The sequence below is a fragment of the Neofelis nebulosa genome, chromosome 11 (assembly GCF_028018385.1).
Source record: "Neofelis nebulosa isolate mNeoNeb1 chromosome 11, mNeoNeb1.pri, whole genome shotgun sequence".
NCBI classification, from domain to species: Eukaryota; Metazoa; Chordata; class Mammalia; order Carnivora; family Felidae; genus Neofelis; species Neofelis nebulosa.
In genome coordinates, this window is record NC_080792.1 from 53,835,368 (window position 1) to 53,852,491 (window position 17,124).

General features: G+C 37.1%; 1 protein-coding gene across 3 annotated transcripts in view; it reads right to left on the reverse strand.

Annotated features, from left to right (window-relative positions):
- The window catches only part of MYOM1 (myomesin 1), a 153,038-nt gene that overhangs the window by 103,916 nt on the left and 31,998 nt on the right, over positions 1-17,124 (reverse strand). For all 3 annotated transcript variants that reach the window (XM_058692583.1, XM_058692582.1, XM_058692584.1), the window contains 3 exons: positions 7,034-7,174; positions 1,874-2,231; positions 675-832 (listed from right to left, as the gene is read on the reverse strand). In XM_058692583.1, the coding sequence (XP_058548566.1) occupies positions 675-832; positions 1,874-2,231; positions 7,034-7,174 (657 nt within the window). The remainder of the gene's footprint in view (positions 1-674; positions 833-1,873; positions 2,232-7,033; positions 7,175-17,124) is intronic.

Sequence of the window (17,124 nt, forward strand, 5' to 3'; positions counted from 1 at the left end):
CTTCAATTCAGGTCATGATCTTAATGATTCATGACTTTAAGCCCCGCATCGGGCTCTGCACTAAGTGCAGAGCCTGCTTAGGATTCTCTCTCTCCCTCTCTCTCTTTCTGTCTCTCCACCCCTCACGATCTCTCTCTCTCAAAATAAATAAAAATAAAACTTAAAAAAAAGACCCCATATTGAGAAATATCTTCCATCTAATTCCCTCTTTTGTTTGGCTTTAGAAAGCATGTTGAAACCTCAGCTCCTATGAGGAGTAGAGATGAAGACTTCTGGGTTTTAATTATTTTTTAAAAATATTATTGCTTCTGGTCACAAAATGATACCTATACCATATGGGAGCAAATTTTTATTTAAATTTTATGGCCCACAGCAGTCATAACCATAGATTTTCTTTGTATATAAATGTTGACTACATTTTAATACTTTATATAAAGACCCACTTGTATAACAGGATTATGAAGTATCATAATATAATGTATGCAGGACTGTTCTTTCTTCTCATTCATAAACCATTCACCCTGGTGCCCCTTCTTCACCATTTAAAAAATCTATACAAACTCGTAGGTGCTTTCATTCACTCTTGCATATTCATAACGCTGAACGTTTTCACTAGAGGTAAAATTAACTTTGTGTAATAGATTCTATGAGTAATTTTCGTAAAGATAACATACCATGTGACACGAGGTTCTGGCCAGCCGGATACAGAGCAATGTAATTTTACATTTTCTTTTTCCCAAACAGTGTGGGAACGAGGTTTAATGACAAATTCAGGAGCATGGAGAAGATGATCTTCATTCAACTTTCTATGAAATGCTTCAGTTTCTTCTAACTATAAAAAAAATATATCAAAATATTATGGAGTCAGAGTAGCCTGTGCTACTAAGAGAACAAACAGAAACCAAAATTATCATTTTTCCACTTGGAGCTTTACTTGCGTATTTAGACCATATGCCTTCTCTTTGCCTCTTTAAAAAAGATACACTTAGTTTTTAACGTTCTAAGCCTCAGCAACATATCTTATTTTCCCCTATGGTGGATTTTTTAAGGTTCTTTGGAACTGTACTTTCTGTAGAACCTAAAATTTCATGGAGTTGGGCATCTAGGTGGCTCAATCGATTAAACATCTAACTTTGGCTCAGGTCATGATCTCACAGCTAGTGAGTTTGAGTCCCGCTTTGGGTGAGCTCTAGCCCCACTTCGTGTGAGCCTTGCTTCTCTCTCTCTCTCTCTCTCTCTCTCTCTCTCTCTCTCTCTCTCTGCCCTCACTCACTTGCACCTCTTCTCTAAAGTAAAATAAAATAAAATAAAATAAAATTTCATGGAGTTTAAAACTACTAAGTCTGTCTTTCTTTGACACACACATTTTTTTTTTATTTAAAAACCTTTTTTTAATGTTTATTTTTTTTTGAGAGAGAGACACAGAGACAGAGTATGAACGGGGGAGGGGCAGAGAGAGAGGGAGATACAGCATCAAAGCAGGCTCCAGGCTCTGAGCTGTCAACACAGAGTCCAACGTGGGCTCAAGCTCACAGACTGTGAGATCATGACCTGAGCCAAAGTCAGACACTTAACTGACTGAGCCACCCAGGCACCCGTTTGACCCATACGTTTTAATGTCTTTATCTTTGTATTCTTTGTTTCTTTTTCTTTTTTTAATGTTTATTTCTTTTTGAGAGAGAGAGAGAGACAGAGTGCAAGCTGGGGAGGGGCAGAGAGAGAGGGAGACGCAGAATCCTTGTATTCTTTTAGTTTTGTTTCTCCATAAGACTACATATTTATTTCTTCATTTGAAACAAATCAATCTATATGTACACACACAATGGTACATGCATTTCTGCTTTTGTAAATTATATTAAATTTCTTTCCTTACTGTTTTTGTCAGCGACAGGCGTTCTGCCTTCTCTCGAATTGCAACTTTCCTTGACTTCTTCTCAAAAGCTTCCTCCTGGTGAAGACTGGACGTAGACTCTTGGGATGCTGTGGACCGTTTGGATACTGCAGAATGTTTGGATACCGCGGACTCTTTGGATGCTGTAGAATGTTTGGATACTGCGGACTGTTTGGATACTGCAGACTGTTTGGATGCTGTGGACTGTCTGGATGCTGTGGACTGTTTGGATGTTGTGATTCCTTCTTCACTAGCAAGAAGATTCCTTTGGGCTATATAGGCAGCAGCTTCTTTAATTCTTTCTTCTTCTGTATCTGTAATTCCACTGACATGTACTTGACTAAAATACAATAAGAGCAAAATATAGATATTATGGATGGCAGTGACAGGATTGTCCAACTTTTACTAAGTTCAAAGTACATTGTGACAAAGAAAAACTTGGTAAATCAGGAGCTAACTGTTCACATACAGAAGGGATCACCACCTTAACCAGTAATGGTAGCAACAATAATAATACCTATTATGGCCATAGTGTTGCCAAGTGCTTTTTATATATATTATCTCATTTTATGTCCACAACAACCCTATGAGGTAAAGTGTATCATTTCTATTTTAGATATATAGTAACAAGGCTCAGAGAAATTAGGTAACTTGCCTCAGATCATTTCATTGGTTTTTTAGAGTGTTTAAATATGATTGAGTCTATAATAAAAGACTTTCCTTCTAGAATAGATGATATTGTAAAATGAGATATCGCCTGTGTGCCTGTGATCCTGATATAAGACTATGTGCTTGATCTGGATTCTATAACTGAGTTGATGTGATGCATTGCTCAGAGCTGTTGCATATATAAATAAATTCTAAAGTTATGGGGAGGCCTCATGCCTCCTGGGTTTCTTTCTAAGATAATAAAAGTTATTTGGGGGTGCCTGGGTGGCTCAGTCAGTTAAGCATCCGACTTCAGTTCAGGTCATGATCTCACAGTTCGTGGGTTCGAGCCCTGTGTCGGGCTCTGTGCTGACAGCTCAGAGCCTGGAGCCTGCTTCCGATCCTGTGTTTCCCCCCTCTCAGCCCTTTCCCCACTTGTGCTGTCTCTCCCTCAAAAATAAATAAACATTAAGAAAAAATTTTAAAAAGTTATGTGTGTGTGTGCGCGTGTAAACATATTTAATGAGAGCTTTTACTTATGCTTGCACATAGCCCTGATAAGAAAAATTGACCAAATTTGCATTTGAAGTGGTGATATTTATAAAAGTGACTTGTTTTTATTCATAATTGATGATGATGGCAAGTGAATGGTAACATCCCAAAATGCGTTATAATAGAAGTTGTGCTATAATTTATTAATGTTGTTAAACATATTTAGATGATTTTTAACCTCCTTCAATACCTTTGTTGTCAACCCCAACAGTGAGGAAGTATCATGATCATATTGAAGATTTTCTTGAAATCGAGTCTCCTTAGGCCTCTGAAGGCTGAATTTTACCTTTGATTTTTCTTACAAGAATAGTTACTTAAAATTTAAGCAAATACTGGCATTATGTTTATAAGTTCCTGGTACCTGAATCTGTGTAGTTTGCTGAAAAATAGGGCTCAACATTTGCCCAAGTTTGAAATTTCTCATGGAATTTTACTAAAACATCTGATAAGATTAGTCCACTTTGTTTCTTACTAAACTTAGTGGTAAATTTTAATTTCTTTTTCCTTATCTCTATCTTTCCAAATATTAATAAGGTAATATTTACTAACTCAGTAACATATACACTATAATTTAGGTAGAGAAAAAGGAAGATGGAAGATTTTCAGTTTAGAGTCTTGACATAATTACCTCTAATTTTTTTTTAATGAGATAGGAAGTGAATGAATTAATAAGTGAATATAAAAATCATCATGAGAATCTGCTTGGAATTCCATACAGAAGTAAATATATAATAGAGAGATTTGAAATGAGCTTTGTAAAATGATTCAATATATATAATAATAGATTATATTCAATGCTAGCCTTGCCCTGAGTTGAGACAACTCTTAAGTAAGAGAACTTTAAGTTTGAGCTCACATTATCTCCGACAGTAGACATGTTGACATAGTTCTAGAGAGCAGAATGAAGTCCTGGTCTCTTGCCTTCTCTACTGCAAATAAGCTAAACCTCAGGAAGACTATAATTATTTCATAAGAGACCTCAAATACATTTAGGAATATTTTTTTCACCCAGGACACCAGGGGTATTTTTCTTTAAGTAAATATAAGTGTATGTCAGTGATAACCCTGCTATAATCTGGGTATAAGAACAAGAATATGATGCTGATATGCTGACAAAAATAAACTACTACAAATTTAAGATGAATTTAAAACCTCCCCAGTACTCGATCTCTGATGGTCTCAACTCAAAAATCTGCCAGTGACACAAAGTTAACTCAATTTATCTGAGAACAAGAATTGAAATTTAAAAAAAAAAACTTTTTTTAATGTTTATTTATTTTTAAGAGAGAGACACAGAGAGACAGAGCACGGGGGCAGGGGGTGGTAGGGAGAGGCACAGAAAGAGAGGGAGACACAGAATCTGAAGCAGGCTCCAGGCTCTGAGCTGACAGCACAGAGCCCTATGCAGGGCTTGGACTCAAGAACCTTGAAATCATGACTTGAGCCAAAGTCAGACACTTAAGCGACTGAGTCACCCAGGTGCCCCAAGAAGTGAAATTTTAAAGTGCCATCCAGAAGAAATGGTATTTCCCAGAAATACATTATAATTGCAGAGTGCATGTATGTATGTTGCATCGGCCAATCCCTAGAGGACTCTTGGCTCTTCCATTGCCAGCCATGTCACTTTCAGCAAGTCATTGAGCCTTAATTTCCTTGTCCATAAATTGGTATACTAATACCTCTCTAGGGCTGCATTGAGGATTTAGCAAGATAGTCTACATAAAGCATGTAGTATGATTCCCAGAAAATAACAGGTACTTAACAAAGGTTCATTTCTGTCCCATCCTCTTAGATTAATACTGTCAACACCAGTAGGAAGTGTTATTTTCAACACAGTAGTAGAATACAGGACATGGCTCCATATTAAAAAAACAGAAACAAAAACACTGGAAATAAAACCCAGAAGATAATTTTTTATTTGCATTTTCTTTTATCACTGTTTGTTTTGTAAATTATCATTTCTTGAGACTGGCCCTGAGGAGACAAATTGGTTTGATTTAGGAGAAAGAAGGCACTGAAAGTAAGCAGCTTCATTTCATGTGGTAAAGAGATGGAGAGGTATGCCATGCAGGTTCATGATTAGTTAATATGCTTTTTAAATATATTTTTTAAAACAGAGTGGGAACAAAGCAGAAAATAAAACATTCTACTCCTCTAGCCTAGCCATCTCCTATAAAGAATATCAGTGTATATTAAACTAACTGTGAAGAGGCCAAGCCTGGGCAAACATACTTAGCAACATACATATATTTCAATGGAAAGTTCACTTTTTTTTAAAGTTTATTTATTTATTGGGGGGTGGGGTGAGGGGCAGACAGAGAGGGAGAGAGAGAATCTCAACCAGGTTTCATGCTGTCAGCATAGAGCTGAATGCAGGTCTTAATCTCAGGAACCATGAAATCGTGACCAGAACTGAAATCAAGAGTCGGATGCTTGACCAACTGAGCCACTCAGGTGCCCGGGAAAGTCTACTTTTAAAAAAATCAGAGATATCAGGGGTGCCTGGGTGGCTCAGTCAGTTGAGCATCTGACTGAGGCACAGGTCATGATCATACAGTTCTTGGGTTCGAGCCCCACATTGGGCTATGTGCTAACAGCTCAGAGCCTGGAGCCTGCTTCAGATTCTGTGTCTCCCTCTCTCTGCCTCTCCCCTGCTCATGCTCTGTCTCTCTCTCAAAAATAAACACTAAAATATAAGAGATCTCAAAGATATCAAAGAAAAAGCTAAAAATAGTATATTACTTATCCCATTACCTTCCTAATCAGAATCAGAACAATTATGACATTAGTATCTGAAACAATTCCAAAAGGAACCATCAGAGAAAAATAGGAAAAACACAGGGAAATGGAAGAAGGTCACCAACAATGACAACCATGTCATTCCTACTGAATTTCCTGATGGCATTTTGCCCTTCATTTTGAATATAGCCTTAGCTCTGTGGATATAGCTCTCCATTCACAGGAAAATAAACAGGGAAGGCTCTGAAGGTTCCCATTAAATTTTAATTTGGTGTCTTAACCAAGTTTCAAGATTCTTCTCTATATTAAAATCATTCCAAAAAAGTTTATATTTTTAAACACACACACACACACACACACACACACACACACACACACCCCTTATGAACATTAACAGCATTAACGGACTTGTGATTTAGTGATTATTTTGTTTGAGTTTGCCTCACAATACATAGTAATCTGTTTTACATTAAACAAATATAGCACAGGCATTCAAATTATGATGCCTTTCTTTTATTTAGTCTACCTTATCTAAGGTTTTTTTCTTCCTAATGAATAACAATTAAAATCACACTGTCAGGGCACCTGGGTGGCTCAGTCGGTTGAGCGTCCTACTTCCACTCAGGTCCTGATCTGGTGGTTCATGAGTTCATCAGGCTCTGTGCTGACCGCTCAGAGCCTGGAGCCTGCTTCGGATTCTGTGTCTTCCTCTCTCTCTGTCCCTCCCCAACTCTCGCTCTCTCTCTCTCAAACATAAATTAACATTAAATTTTTTTTTTTTTAATCACACTGGCAACCACAATAGTTTCCCTCTACCTAAACATAACATCTGATTTTTTTAAAGTTCATCAAACACTTTACGGTTTCAAACCTTTCTTTCTATTCTACCTATAGTGACTATATATAGTGTTCAATCACTAGCATCCAATGCTCTCCTTCTGATTTCAACCAGTTACATAATGAGAACTAAGTTCCTGATCATTCTCTTCTGTCATGTAGCCATCCTAGGTGGTGGCAGATTTTCACAATGAACACATCTCCCTCAGTGCAGGGTGCCAAAGTTCCTCAGAGCTTTCTCAAGGAAAGTTTCTCAAGCTTTCTCAACATTGTTCAACAAATGTTAGTTGCAATTATTATTACTACCTGACAATACCTACTCTTCACTTTCTAATATTTAAAGCCAGGAAGAGAATACATACGTACCGTCCGGAGAAAATGGGCACCATATAGTCACTTGGCAGATTTTCCTTCTCCTCCCCAGACAGAAGGCTTTTCTTGGCTCTCTTCGGTTGGGGGCTCAACTTGGATGAATAATCTTCTAACATCAGACTGGAATCTGTAAGTCTGAAACAAAACCCCTAATATTAGATAATAACCAAAAATTGCACTGAAAATATTCAAAATGCTTACAAAGGGAAGTTTTAACTTGGGGGGAGGTTTCACAGAATCCTAGATTTCTAATATTATAATATCTTTTATCTTTAGAACTCAAGTGGAGTGAGAAAGTCCTCAAATAATGCACTCTATATAGACACAAGAGAAAAATAGGTCTATGGTAATTTCATAGCTTTTTCCCCTTTAAAGTTTCAAGGGAAAACAGCAGTGCTTTTGTAATAGTTCCAAATACTCTTTGCTGTTAACATTCAAATTTTAGGCAATCTATAAAAATGGTTTTATCCAAGTCTTTTCAGGGCACTGATAAAATGCAAAGTGTTCTGGATAGGGAACCATTCTCCCTTCCCCACCAAACCATTTTGATGGAGGACCCCTAGGTTCAACTTTGAGGCTTTTATGTAGTATAGACAGACTCCTCTGTTAGAAGGAACACAAGTTCATCAAACAACAGTTAATATCTTTTATGTGAACACACAGTGTTGAGCAACTCAGACAATGATAGGGGTGTGATAAAGAAATTTGGTCAGTTCTGTTGTATACAAAAATGTGCTCATGCACGCTGGTGCTTTTTGAGGTAGATATTATTCTAATAAAAAAATGTATTAGCATGGTGGAAAACATGAGAGAAGAGGTTGCACCTAGAGAAAAGGATTGATAAAACTAAAAGTACAGTCTTTAGGAGCACCTGGGTGGCTCAGTCAGCTGTACTGACAGCTTAGAGCCTGGAGCCTGCTTCAGATTCTGTGTCTCCCCCTCTCTCTCTCTCTCTCTCGCTGCCCCTCCCCCACTCACTCTCTGTCTCTCAAAAATAAAAACATTAAAAAAATTTTAATAAAAATAAATAAATGCACAATCTTTATGTAGCTCTTGAATGAACTGAAATGCATTTTCATTCAAATATATTAAGTGGTCATAAATTTCAGGAGTTCAGGAATCTCTCAAATTAATCCATGGATTCATGTTAAAAGCCCCTAGTCTACATTGTAATGAAAGATATCCACAATAGGGACCTCTACCAGAACTGTGTGTACTATCCTTGTAATTTGAAATAATTCTAAAACAAAATGTTAATACTAAAAAGTCCCCTTGTCCACAGAAAATTTAGGGGAAAAGTGAAGCCATGTGTGTGATGTGTCATGGGAAAAGCAAGCTGCCCAGTTGAAACAGAACAACTTTCCAAACCATCCAAACCTGACCTTTTCTCAATCTTTAAGAAGCATCAGGAAAAGCAAAGAGATGACCTAAATCAAAGCAGAAGACAGGCCAAATGCACACATAGTGCAAAATGAACACATAATAATGCAAGCAAATCTATCCTCTGCTAAACAAGTAGCACCGAATCACAGGGCTTCTAGAGAGTACAGAGGTGGGTGCAGTGGCTCTGGGCCTGGGGGTACAGGGTAGGCTACTGTCTTTGATCCCCAGACTGGAGTGGCAAACTTCTTCCTCTCCCACTAACTAGCTCCTCCCCTAGGGTGAATAGCTATGTCCTAGTCTATGATCAGCATTAAAATTAAAGGTTAGAACTTTGAATTCAAGCTTGTGGATTGGTTACCAATTGGAAGGCTGAGTGAAATTTGTTCCAGGCAAATTTCCTGCCTGTTCCAGGCAGCAGCAAAATGACTGCATTCTATACCCCCAGTAGATTACAAAGTACAGGCTGTGCTAATGCAGGTCTAAGTTTAAAGTGCTATTTTCCTTCTCCTCTTTAATTAATTACCATGCAAAATAAAATTAATTTTAGAATTTAAGAGTTACCTTTTCTCCTACTTATACATTTGCATTTTTCATTTTACTCTTGCTTTTCTTCTAAAAAAATTTTTTTTAATATTTACTTATTTTTGAGAGCGAGACAGAGCATGAGCAGGGAGGGCAGAGAGAGAGGGAGACACAGAATCCGAAGCAGGCTCCAGGCTCCGAGCTGTCAGCACAGAGCCCGATGTGGGGCTTCAATTCTCAAACCGTGAGATCATGACCTGAGCCAAAGTCAGATGCTCAATGGAATGAGCCACCCAGGTGCCCCAACTCTTGCTTTTCTATTTTTGCTCTTTTTTACTTTCATTCTGTCTATAGTCATTCTTATGAGATCATATTTTCAACATTTATCTACATCAAAATGGCTATGATTTGTCATTCTTTTTGTTGTATTGTTGCTCCTTTTTTCTGTCATTTTCTCTTTAAGATGATTTTTTTTAAAGTAGGCTTCATGCCCGAAACGGAGCCCAACATGGGGCTTGAAATCACGACCTTGAGATCAAGACCTGAGTTGAGATCAAGAGTTGGATGCTTAACCGACTGAGCGACCCAGGTGCCCCTAAGATGAATCTTTTAAATGATTCACTTATCACATAGAATGTACCTGAATGTCATTATTCCATCTTTACAGATAAATCATAGCAGCTGGTTTTTAATATTGAACTTTATGGTAAAGATTCATAGCACTATCATCGATCTCCTGTCATATGTTATTTGGAACAAAAAACTTCACAGACAGCATTATGATGTTTTGTTTATATAGTATTATTTAGAAAATCCAGGCGTGCCTGGGTGGCTCAGTTGGTTAAATGTGTAACTCTTAATTTTGGCTCAGGTCATAATCTCATGGTTGTGAGATGGAGTCCCACATGGGGTTCAGCACAGAGCCTGCTTGGGATTATCTCTCTCTGCCCTTGCCCCACTCATGCTTGCTCTCTCTCTCAAAACTCAAAAAAAAAAAGAAAAAGAAAAAGAAAAAGAAAATCCAAAGTACTTAGGAAAAAATCTTTGTTACGTTCTTTAAAGTTTCTTCAAGCTTTTAAATACTAATAATATATAAAAAGTATGTGAGGGATTAGATGTTAAAATACTATGCCAACTGACTACTTAGCAATAACTCATTTACTGAAGATAGCAAACAAAACTAAATCAGAGAAACATCAAATTTTAAGGAACTGACTATGTCATAATCAGTCCAAATAGTTATTTGAAGAAAACCATCAATAGTGTATTTTGTTATGATCCGTGAACACTGAAGTCCAACATCTTACTCTATTGAATTCTGAAGCTGAATGTTTTTACAGGAGAATATTTTAAGTAGAACATGTAAAATTTAAATTTCTTTGAATTTAAATCAAAAGATGAAATAAGGTTTTGCTAACCTCTTGGGTTTTTACTTGTATCTAAATATTGAAAATAATCCTCTATCTTACAAGTCCATTTCTGAGTAGACACTAAACTTGATATGCATGGATCTATTTGGGTGTTTTCTAACTATTAAAACTACAATTAATGTTCTTTATGTACTCAGCTTAAATCGTGAAGCTTTCTGAATTCCCATTTATGGAGGCAATGAAATTAAGCAATGGTTAAGGATTGATTTGTGTGTGCATACATGCACACACACATCTATAACTGTGTCTATATTTTGGCACTCTGCTACCAATTGGGGTATGTCCTGTTAATATGCCTAAAGTTAACAGAATTTAAAGAAATATCATGGTGTGTGTGGCATCATCACATCTACAACCAGCAGCATCACAGAGAAGGGATGTAGCCAAGCTCTCTCCGGAAATATTTCAGGAACTCAGAAAGAGGCTTAGACCTTCATCCAATTCAAATACTGAACAACAACCAAAGACAACATTCTGCTATTACAACTTCATAATTATGCTTTACAGGAAAATAAAAAACAAAACCACTTATAGGAAGATATCTCAAGGATATTTATAACAGGCTCCTCATTTTATAGTTTGGAATACACAGAGTGTCTTTATAACTTGCCCATGTTCACACAGCAAGTTGGTAGTGCAAGAAGGACTAGCACCCATCTAGGTCAGTGTTCTTACCACTAGACCAGTGGTCTCTAACTTTTGTGACTGAGCACTCCCAATCCAAAAATATTGGGGGCATGCCACTTATATACGTTTGTTTATTTGTAAGTTCTATGCATATACTACTATATAAATAGTCTCACTCACTCTATGAAACATTCAATCAATAGAAACATTTTAAAGACCAAATCTGATGTTTTTGAAAAACTAGTAGTGCTAACTAATATTTCTTCCTATGCTTCCATGGTTTGCCTTTGTGGATACCCCACTTTGGAAACCATAATACCATATCACACTGCCTATACTGACTCCCATTGTGATTTGCTATTCCTTAATTCATTCATAGATCATGAAATCATCACAGTTCAGTTGAAAATATAGCCTTAAAAAACTCGTTAGATTTTACATGAAGTAAAATCAGTTCCTTAAAGTTATGTTTGTAATCATCATGTAATTTGGGGAAACTGTCCTAGTTCTCCAGGATGAGAAACTTTATTTATACTTACATTAAGTAGGGATCTGCTTACTGGCTATAGTACTTTCTGAAAATGTGATAACCTATTGGCATGTTGCAGAAAAATGATGGGCTGTAGGCATTGTCTTCTGTTGACACTGCTCCCAAAACTAGCCTCACCCATCCCTATTTGCTCAGGTTATACTGCATTATTACCTGATCTTTCCCACTGCCTATGACCACCCACGGAGAGGGATAGTCTATAATCTTTGTATCCATACTCTATCCACTTTGTATCCACACTGTGCCTGATGATGTTCAATAAATGTTTATTAAATGAAGTGAAATCATTCATTCCTGTATTTACCCTAGCTCAGTGATTTTCAACCTTGGCTTCACACCAGAATCTGCTGAGGAGTTGTTAAAAATGACCAATGCAGAGGTGGGACTTCTAGTATGGTGGAGTGAGTACTTCAGCAGTTACTCTCCCCCAAAAGCAATGATAAAAATGGATACAAGTGTCAAAACCAACCCATTCAGGGCTCTGAAAATCAACCAAAGGCATACACAAAACTGAGAACTAGTTATTCATAAAAAAGCCACTGAACTTTAGGTATGAACAATGGAAATATGGCATTCTGCCTAGCCCTCTCTCCTCCCCCCTCCCTTAGCTCAGTTTATAAGGTAGTTCTACCAAAGTAGAAAAAGGCATGACAATCAGAATGTTCACTGCCAGAGGGGGCTGACTTGATTTGCAGCAGGGTATGATAAAACTCCATATCCAGAAGCACTGTGGGAAACACTAGCAATCTAAGTAGTAAACAAACAAAGGAAGACCAGAAACTCAGTTGGCCTCAGGTTCCAATCATGGTTAGGACAAGCAGCAGACTGGCATATCAGCCAGCAATTTAATATATGAAATTTATTGTCAAATTGGTTTCCATACAACACCCAGTGCTCATCCCAAAAGATGCCCTCTTCAATACCCATCACCTACCTTCCCCTCCCTCCCACCCCCCATCAACCCTCAGTTTGTTCTCAGTTTTTAACAGTCTCCTATGCTTTGGCTCTCTCCCACTCTGACCTCTTTGTTTTTGTTTTTTTTTTCTTCCCCTCCCCCATGGGTTTCTGTTAAGTTTCTCAAGATCCACATAAGAGTGAAACCATATGGTATCTGTCTTTCTCTCTATGGCTTATTTCACTTAGCATCACACTCTCCAGTTCCATCCACGTTGCTACAAAGGGCCATATTTCATTCTTTCTCATTGCCATGTAGTACTCCATTGTGTATATAAACCACAATTTCTTTATCCATTCATCAGTTGATGGACATTTAGGCTCTTTCCACAATTTGGCTATTGTTGAGAGTTCAGCCAGCAATTTAATAGGAAGATCTTAGAAATAAGACTACCACAGGGGGCCTTCAAAAGTTCTCCATATGCCTGCATAGAAAAAACTGGAGAGGATGCAAGCTATCCACACATCATTGGTTGACTAAGCCTGTGTCCATGTGCAGAAGACAGATAAGAGAGTCTAGAGTAAGCAAAGCCAGAAAGTATGTATTCAAAAGTTACCTGAACTTTAAAGAATTTTTTATTAAATTTTTTAATGTTTACTTGATTTTGAGAGAGAGAGAGAGCACAGGTGGGGAAGGGCAGAGAGAGAGGGAGACACAGAATTTGAAGCAGGCTCCAAGCTCTGAGCTGTCAGCACAGAGCCTGACATGGGGCTCAAACTCACAAACCGTGAGATCATGATCTGAGCCAAAGTTAGATGCTTAACCAACTAAACCACCCAGGTGCCCCAAGTTACCTGAACTTTAAATGTGCTCACCAATATACACCCAAATCTATTGCCAGAAAGTGAACTCTTTTGTTTGAGCACAATGTCTGGCCACTCATTTACAGGTCATTAATCTATGCACACACAAGTTGATCCCTATGAATTTAGGCTTAAAAATGAGAACAATAATTTAAAAGACATCAGCAGTCACACAGTGCTGGTAAACAGACCCTATAAGTACATTTAGACAAGTTATTAAACAAAACCAAAGCACAATGGCAAAACATTTAAGGGAAAATTCAGAATCCAGAATTACTACAATATATTTTTTAACATGTCCAATTCTAAACAACAACAAAAATTATGGAACATGCCAAGAAATAGGAACATGTGATCCACACCAACAGAATAAAACAGTAAATAAAAACTGTCTCTGGGTGCACTCTGATGTTGGATTTAACAAAGACTGCAAAGGAAAAATTATAAATATGTTCAAAAACTAAAAAAGGAAACCATGTTTAAAAATTAAAGGAAAGTATGACAATGACTCAAAAAAATAGAGAATGTCAACAAAGAGAAATTATAAAATAGGATCAAATTTATTCAAGGAGCACCTGGGTGACTCAGTCAGTTAAGCATCTGACTTTTAATTTCAGCCCAGGTCATGATCTCACAGATCATGAGTTTGAGTCCCATGTTGGGCTCCTCACTGACAGTGCTGAGCCTGCTTGGGGTTCTCCTTCTCTCCCTCTCTCTCTGCCCCTCCCCCACTCTCTCAAAATAAATAAATAAACTTTAAAAATAAATAAATAGATAGATAATAAATTGTTAAAGGGACTCAAAAAAGATTTTAGATAGAAGAATAAAGAATCAGTGAACTTGAAGATAAAAATTATCCAATCTAAAAAACAGGTAAAAGAATGAGTAAAACTTTAAAAATTTTCAGAGGTCTGTGGGACATCATCAAACATTCCAATATATGAGTAACAGTAATATCATAAAGAAGAGAGATAGAGAAAGGGTAGGAAAATATATTTAAAGAAATAATGGCTTAAAACTTTCCAAATTTGATGACAAGTATTACTCTATGGATCCAGGGTGCTCAACAAACCCAAGTAAGGTACACACAAAAGAGATACAAACCTAGATAAATCATAGTTAAACTGTTGAAAACCAAAGTCAGAGAGAAATCTTGAAAGTAGCAAGGGTACAATGATTAATCACATACAGGAGAAAAATATATTAATAGTTGACTTTTCATCAGAAACAATATATCCCAGAAGGCATTGATATCATTGACCTATTTAAGTTCTGAGAAAAAGTTAATATCTATATCAAGGGGCACGAGGGTGGCTCAGTCGAGTGAGCGTCTCACTTTGGCTCAGGTCATGATCTTGCAGTTTGTGAGTTTGAACCCCACATCAGGCTCGCTGTTGTCAAACTATCAGCATAGAGTCCACTTCGGATCCTCCGTCCACCTCCGGCTGCCCCTCCCCCACTTGCAAAAATAAAAAAATAAAAAAATAAAAAAATAAAAAAATAAAAAAAGAATTCTATATCCAGAAAAACAAAAGCAAAAATAAACTATTGGGTCTATACCTAATTAAAATGCTTTTGTATTGTGAAGGAAACCATCAACCAAACAAACAGGCAATCTTTTGAATGGGAGAAGATATTTGCAAATGATATATCCAGTAAGGGGTTAATATCTAAAATATGTAAAGAATTTATACAACTCAACATAAAAAAAAAAACAAACTGATTAAAAATTTGGCACAGGATCTGAATAGACATTTCTCCAAACAGGACATACAGATGGCTCAAGAGATGTTGAGCATGAAAATATTTTTTTTTTAATTTTACTTTTTTAATTTAATTTAATTTATTAATTTAATTTACCAAATTAGTTAGCATATAGTGCAACAATGATTTCAGGAGTAGATTCCTTAATGCGCCTTACCCATTTAGCCCATCCCCCCTCCCACAATTCCTCCAGTAACCCTCAGTTTGTTCTCCATATTTATGAGTCTCTTATGTTTTGTCCCCCTCCCTGTTTTTTTTTTTTTGCTTCCCTTCCCTTATGTTCATCTGTTCTGTGTCTTAAAGTCTTCATATGAGTGAAGTCATATGATTTTTGTCTTTCTCTAACTGACTAATTTCGCTTAGCATAATACCCTCTAGTGCCATCCACATAGTTGCAAATGGCAAGATTTCATTCTTTTTGACTGCCAAGTAATAGTCTATTGTATATATATACCACTTCTTCTTTATCCATTCATCCATCGATGGACATTTGGGCTCTTTCCATACTTTGGCTCTATTGTTGATAGTGCTGCTATAAACATTGGGGGTGCATGTGCCCCTTCGAAACAGCATACCTATATCCCTTGGATAAATACCTAGTAGTGCAATTGCTGGGTCATAGGGTAGTTCTATTTTTAATTTTTTGAGGAACCTCCATACTGGTTTCCAGAGTGGCTGCACCAGCTTGCATTCCCACCAGCAGTGCAAAAGAGATCCTCTTCCTCCGCATCCTCACCAACATCTGTTGTTGCCTGAGTTGTTAATGTCAGCCATTCTGGCAGGTGTGAGGTGGTAGCTCATTGTGGTTTTGATTTGTATTTCCCTGATGATGGGTGATATTGAACATTTTTTTATGTGTCGGTTGGCCATCTGGATGTTTTCTTGGAGAAGTGTCTATGAGCATTAAAAGGTTCTTAACATCATTAACCATCAAGGAAATGCAAATTCAAAACCACAAGATTATTGCCTTACACCTATCAGAATGGTTAGAATCAAAACGACAAGAAATAACATGTGATGAGGATGCGGAGAAAAAAGAATCTTTGTAAATTGTTGGTGGGAATGTAAATTGGTACAGCCACTGTGGAAAACAGTATAGAGACTACTCAAAAAATTAAAAATAGAAATACCACATTATCCAGTAATTCCACTATTGGGTATTTAACCCCCCCAAAAATGAAAACACTAATTCAAAAAGATACATGCACCTCTATGTTTACGGCAGTATTATTTATAATAGCCAAGATATGGAAGTACCCCAAGTATCCATTGATAGATGAATATATTAAAAAATTAACTTATATATAGTATACATATAATATATAATGAAATATTAATCACCCATAAAAAAGGATAAGATCTTGCCATTTACAACAACATGGATACACCTAAAAGGCATTATGCTAAGTGAAATAAGTCAGACAAAGACAAATGCCATGCGATTTCATTTTATGTGGAATCTAAAAAAGCAAAACAAACAAAAAGCAGAAGCAGACCTATAAACAAATATAAAAAACAATCTGATGGTTGGCAGAGGGAAGGCAGGTAGGAGGATGGGCAAAATGGCTGAAAGGGAGTGGGAGATACAGGCTTCCCATTATGGATTGAATAAGTCATGGAGATGAAAGGTATAGCATAGAGAATATAATTAATGGTATTCTAACGGTGTCATATGGTAACAAATGGTAGCACTTGTGGTGAGCACAGCGTAACGTATAGACTTGTTGAATCACCATCTTGTACACCTGAAACTAATGTGGCATTGTGTATCAACTATACTTCAATGAAAAAATTCTATATCTAATAAAACTATCACTCAAAACTGAAGTCAAAGTGAAGACATTCCCAGACAAATGAAAACTGAGAGAATTCATTGCTAGCAGACCTGCCTTACAAAAAGTGTTAAAGCAAATCCCTCAGGTTTAAAGAAAATGACACCAGGGCGCCTGGGTGGCTCAGCCAGTTTTGTGTCTGACTTTGGTTCAGGTCATGATCTCACAGCTCTGTGAGTTCGAGCCCTGCATCGGGCTCTGTGCTGACGGCTCAGACCC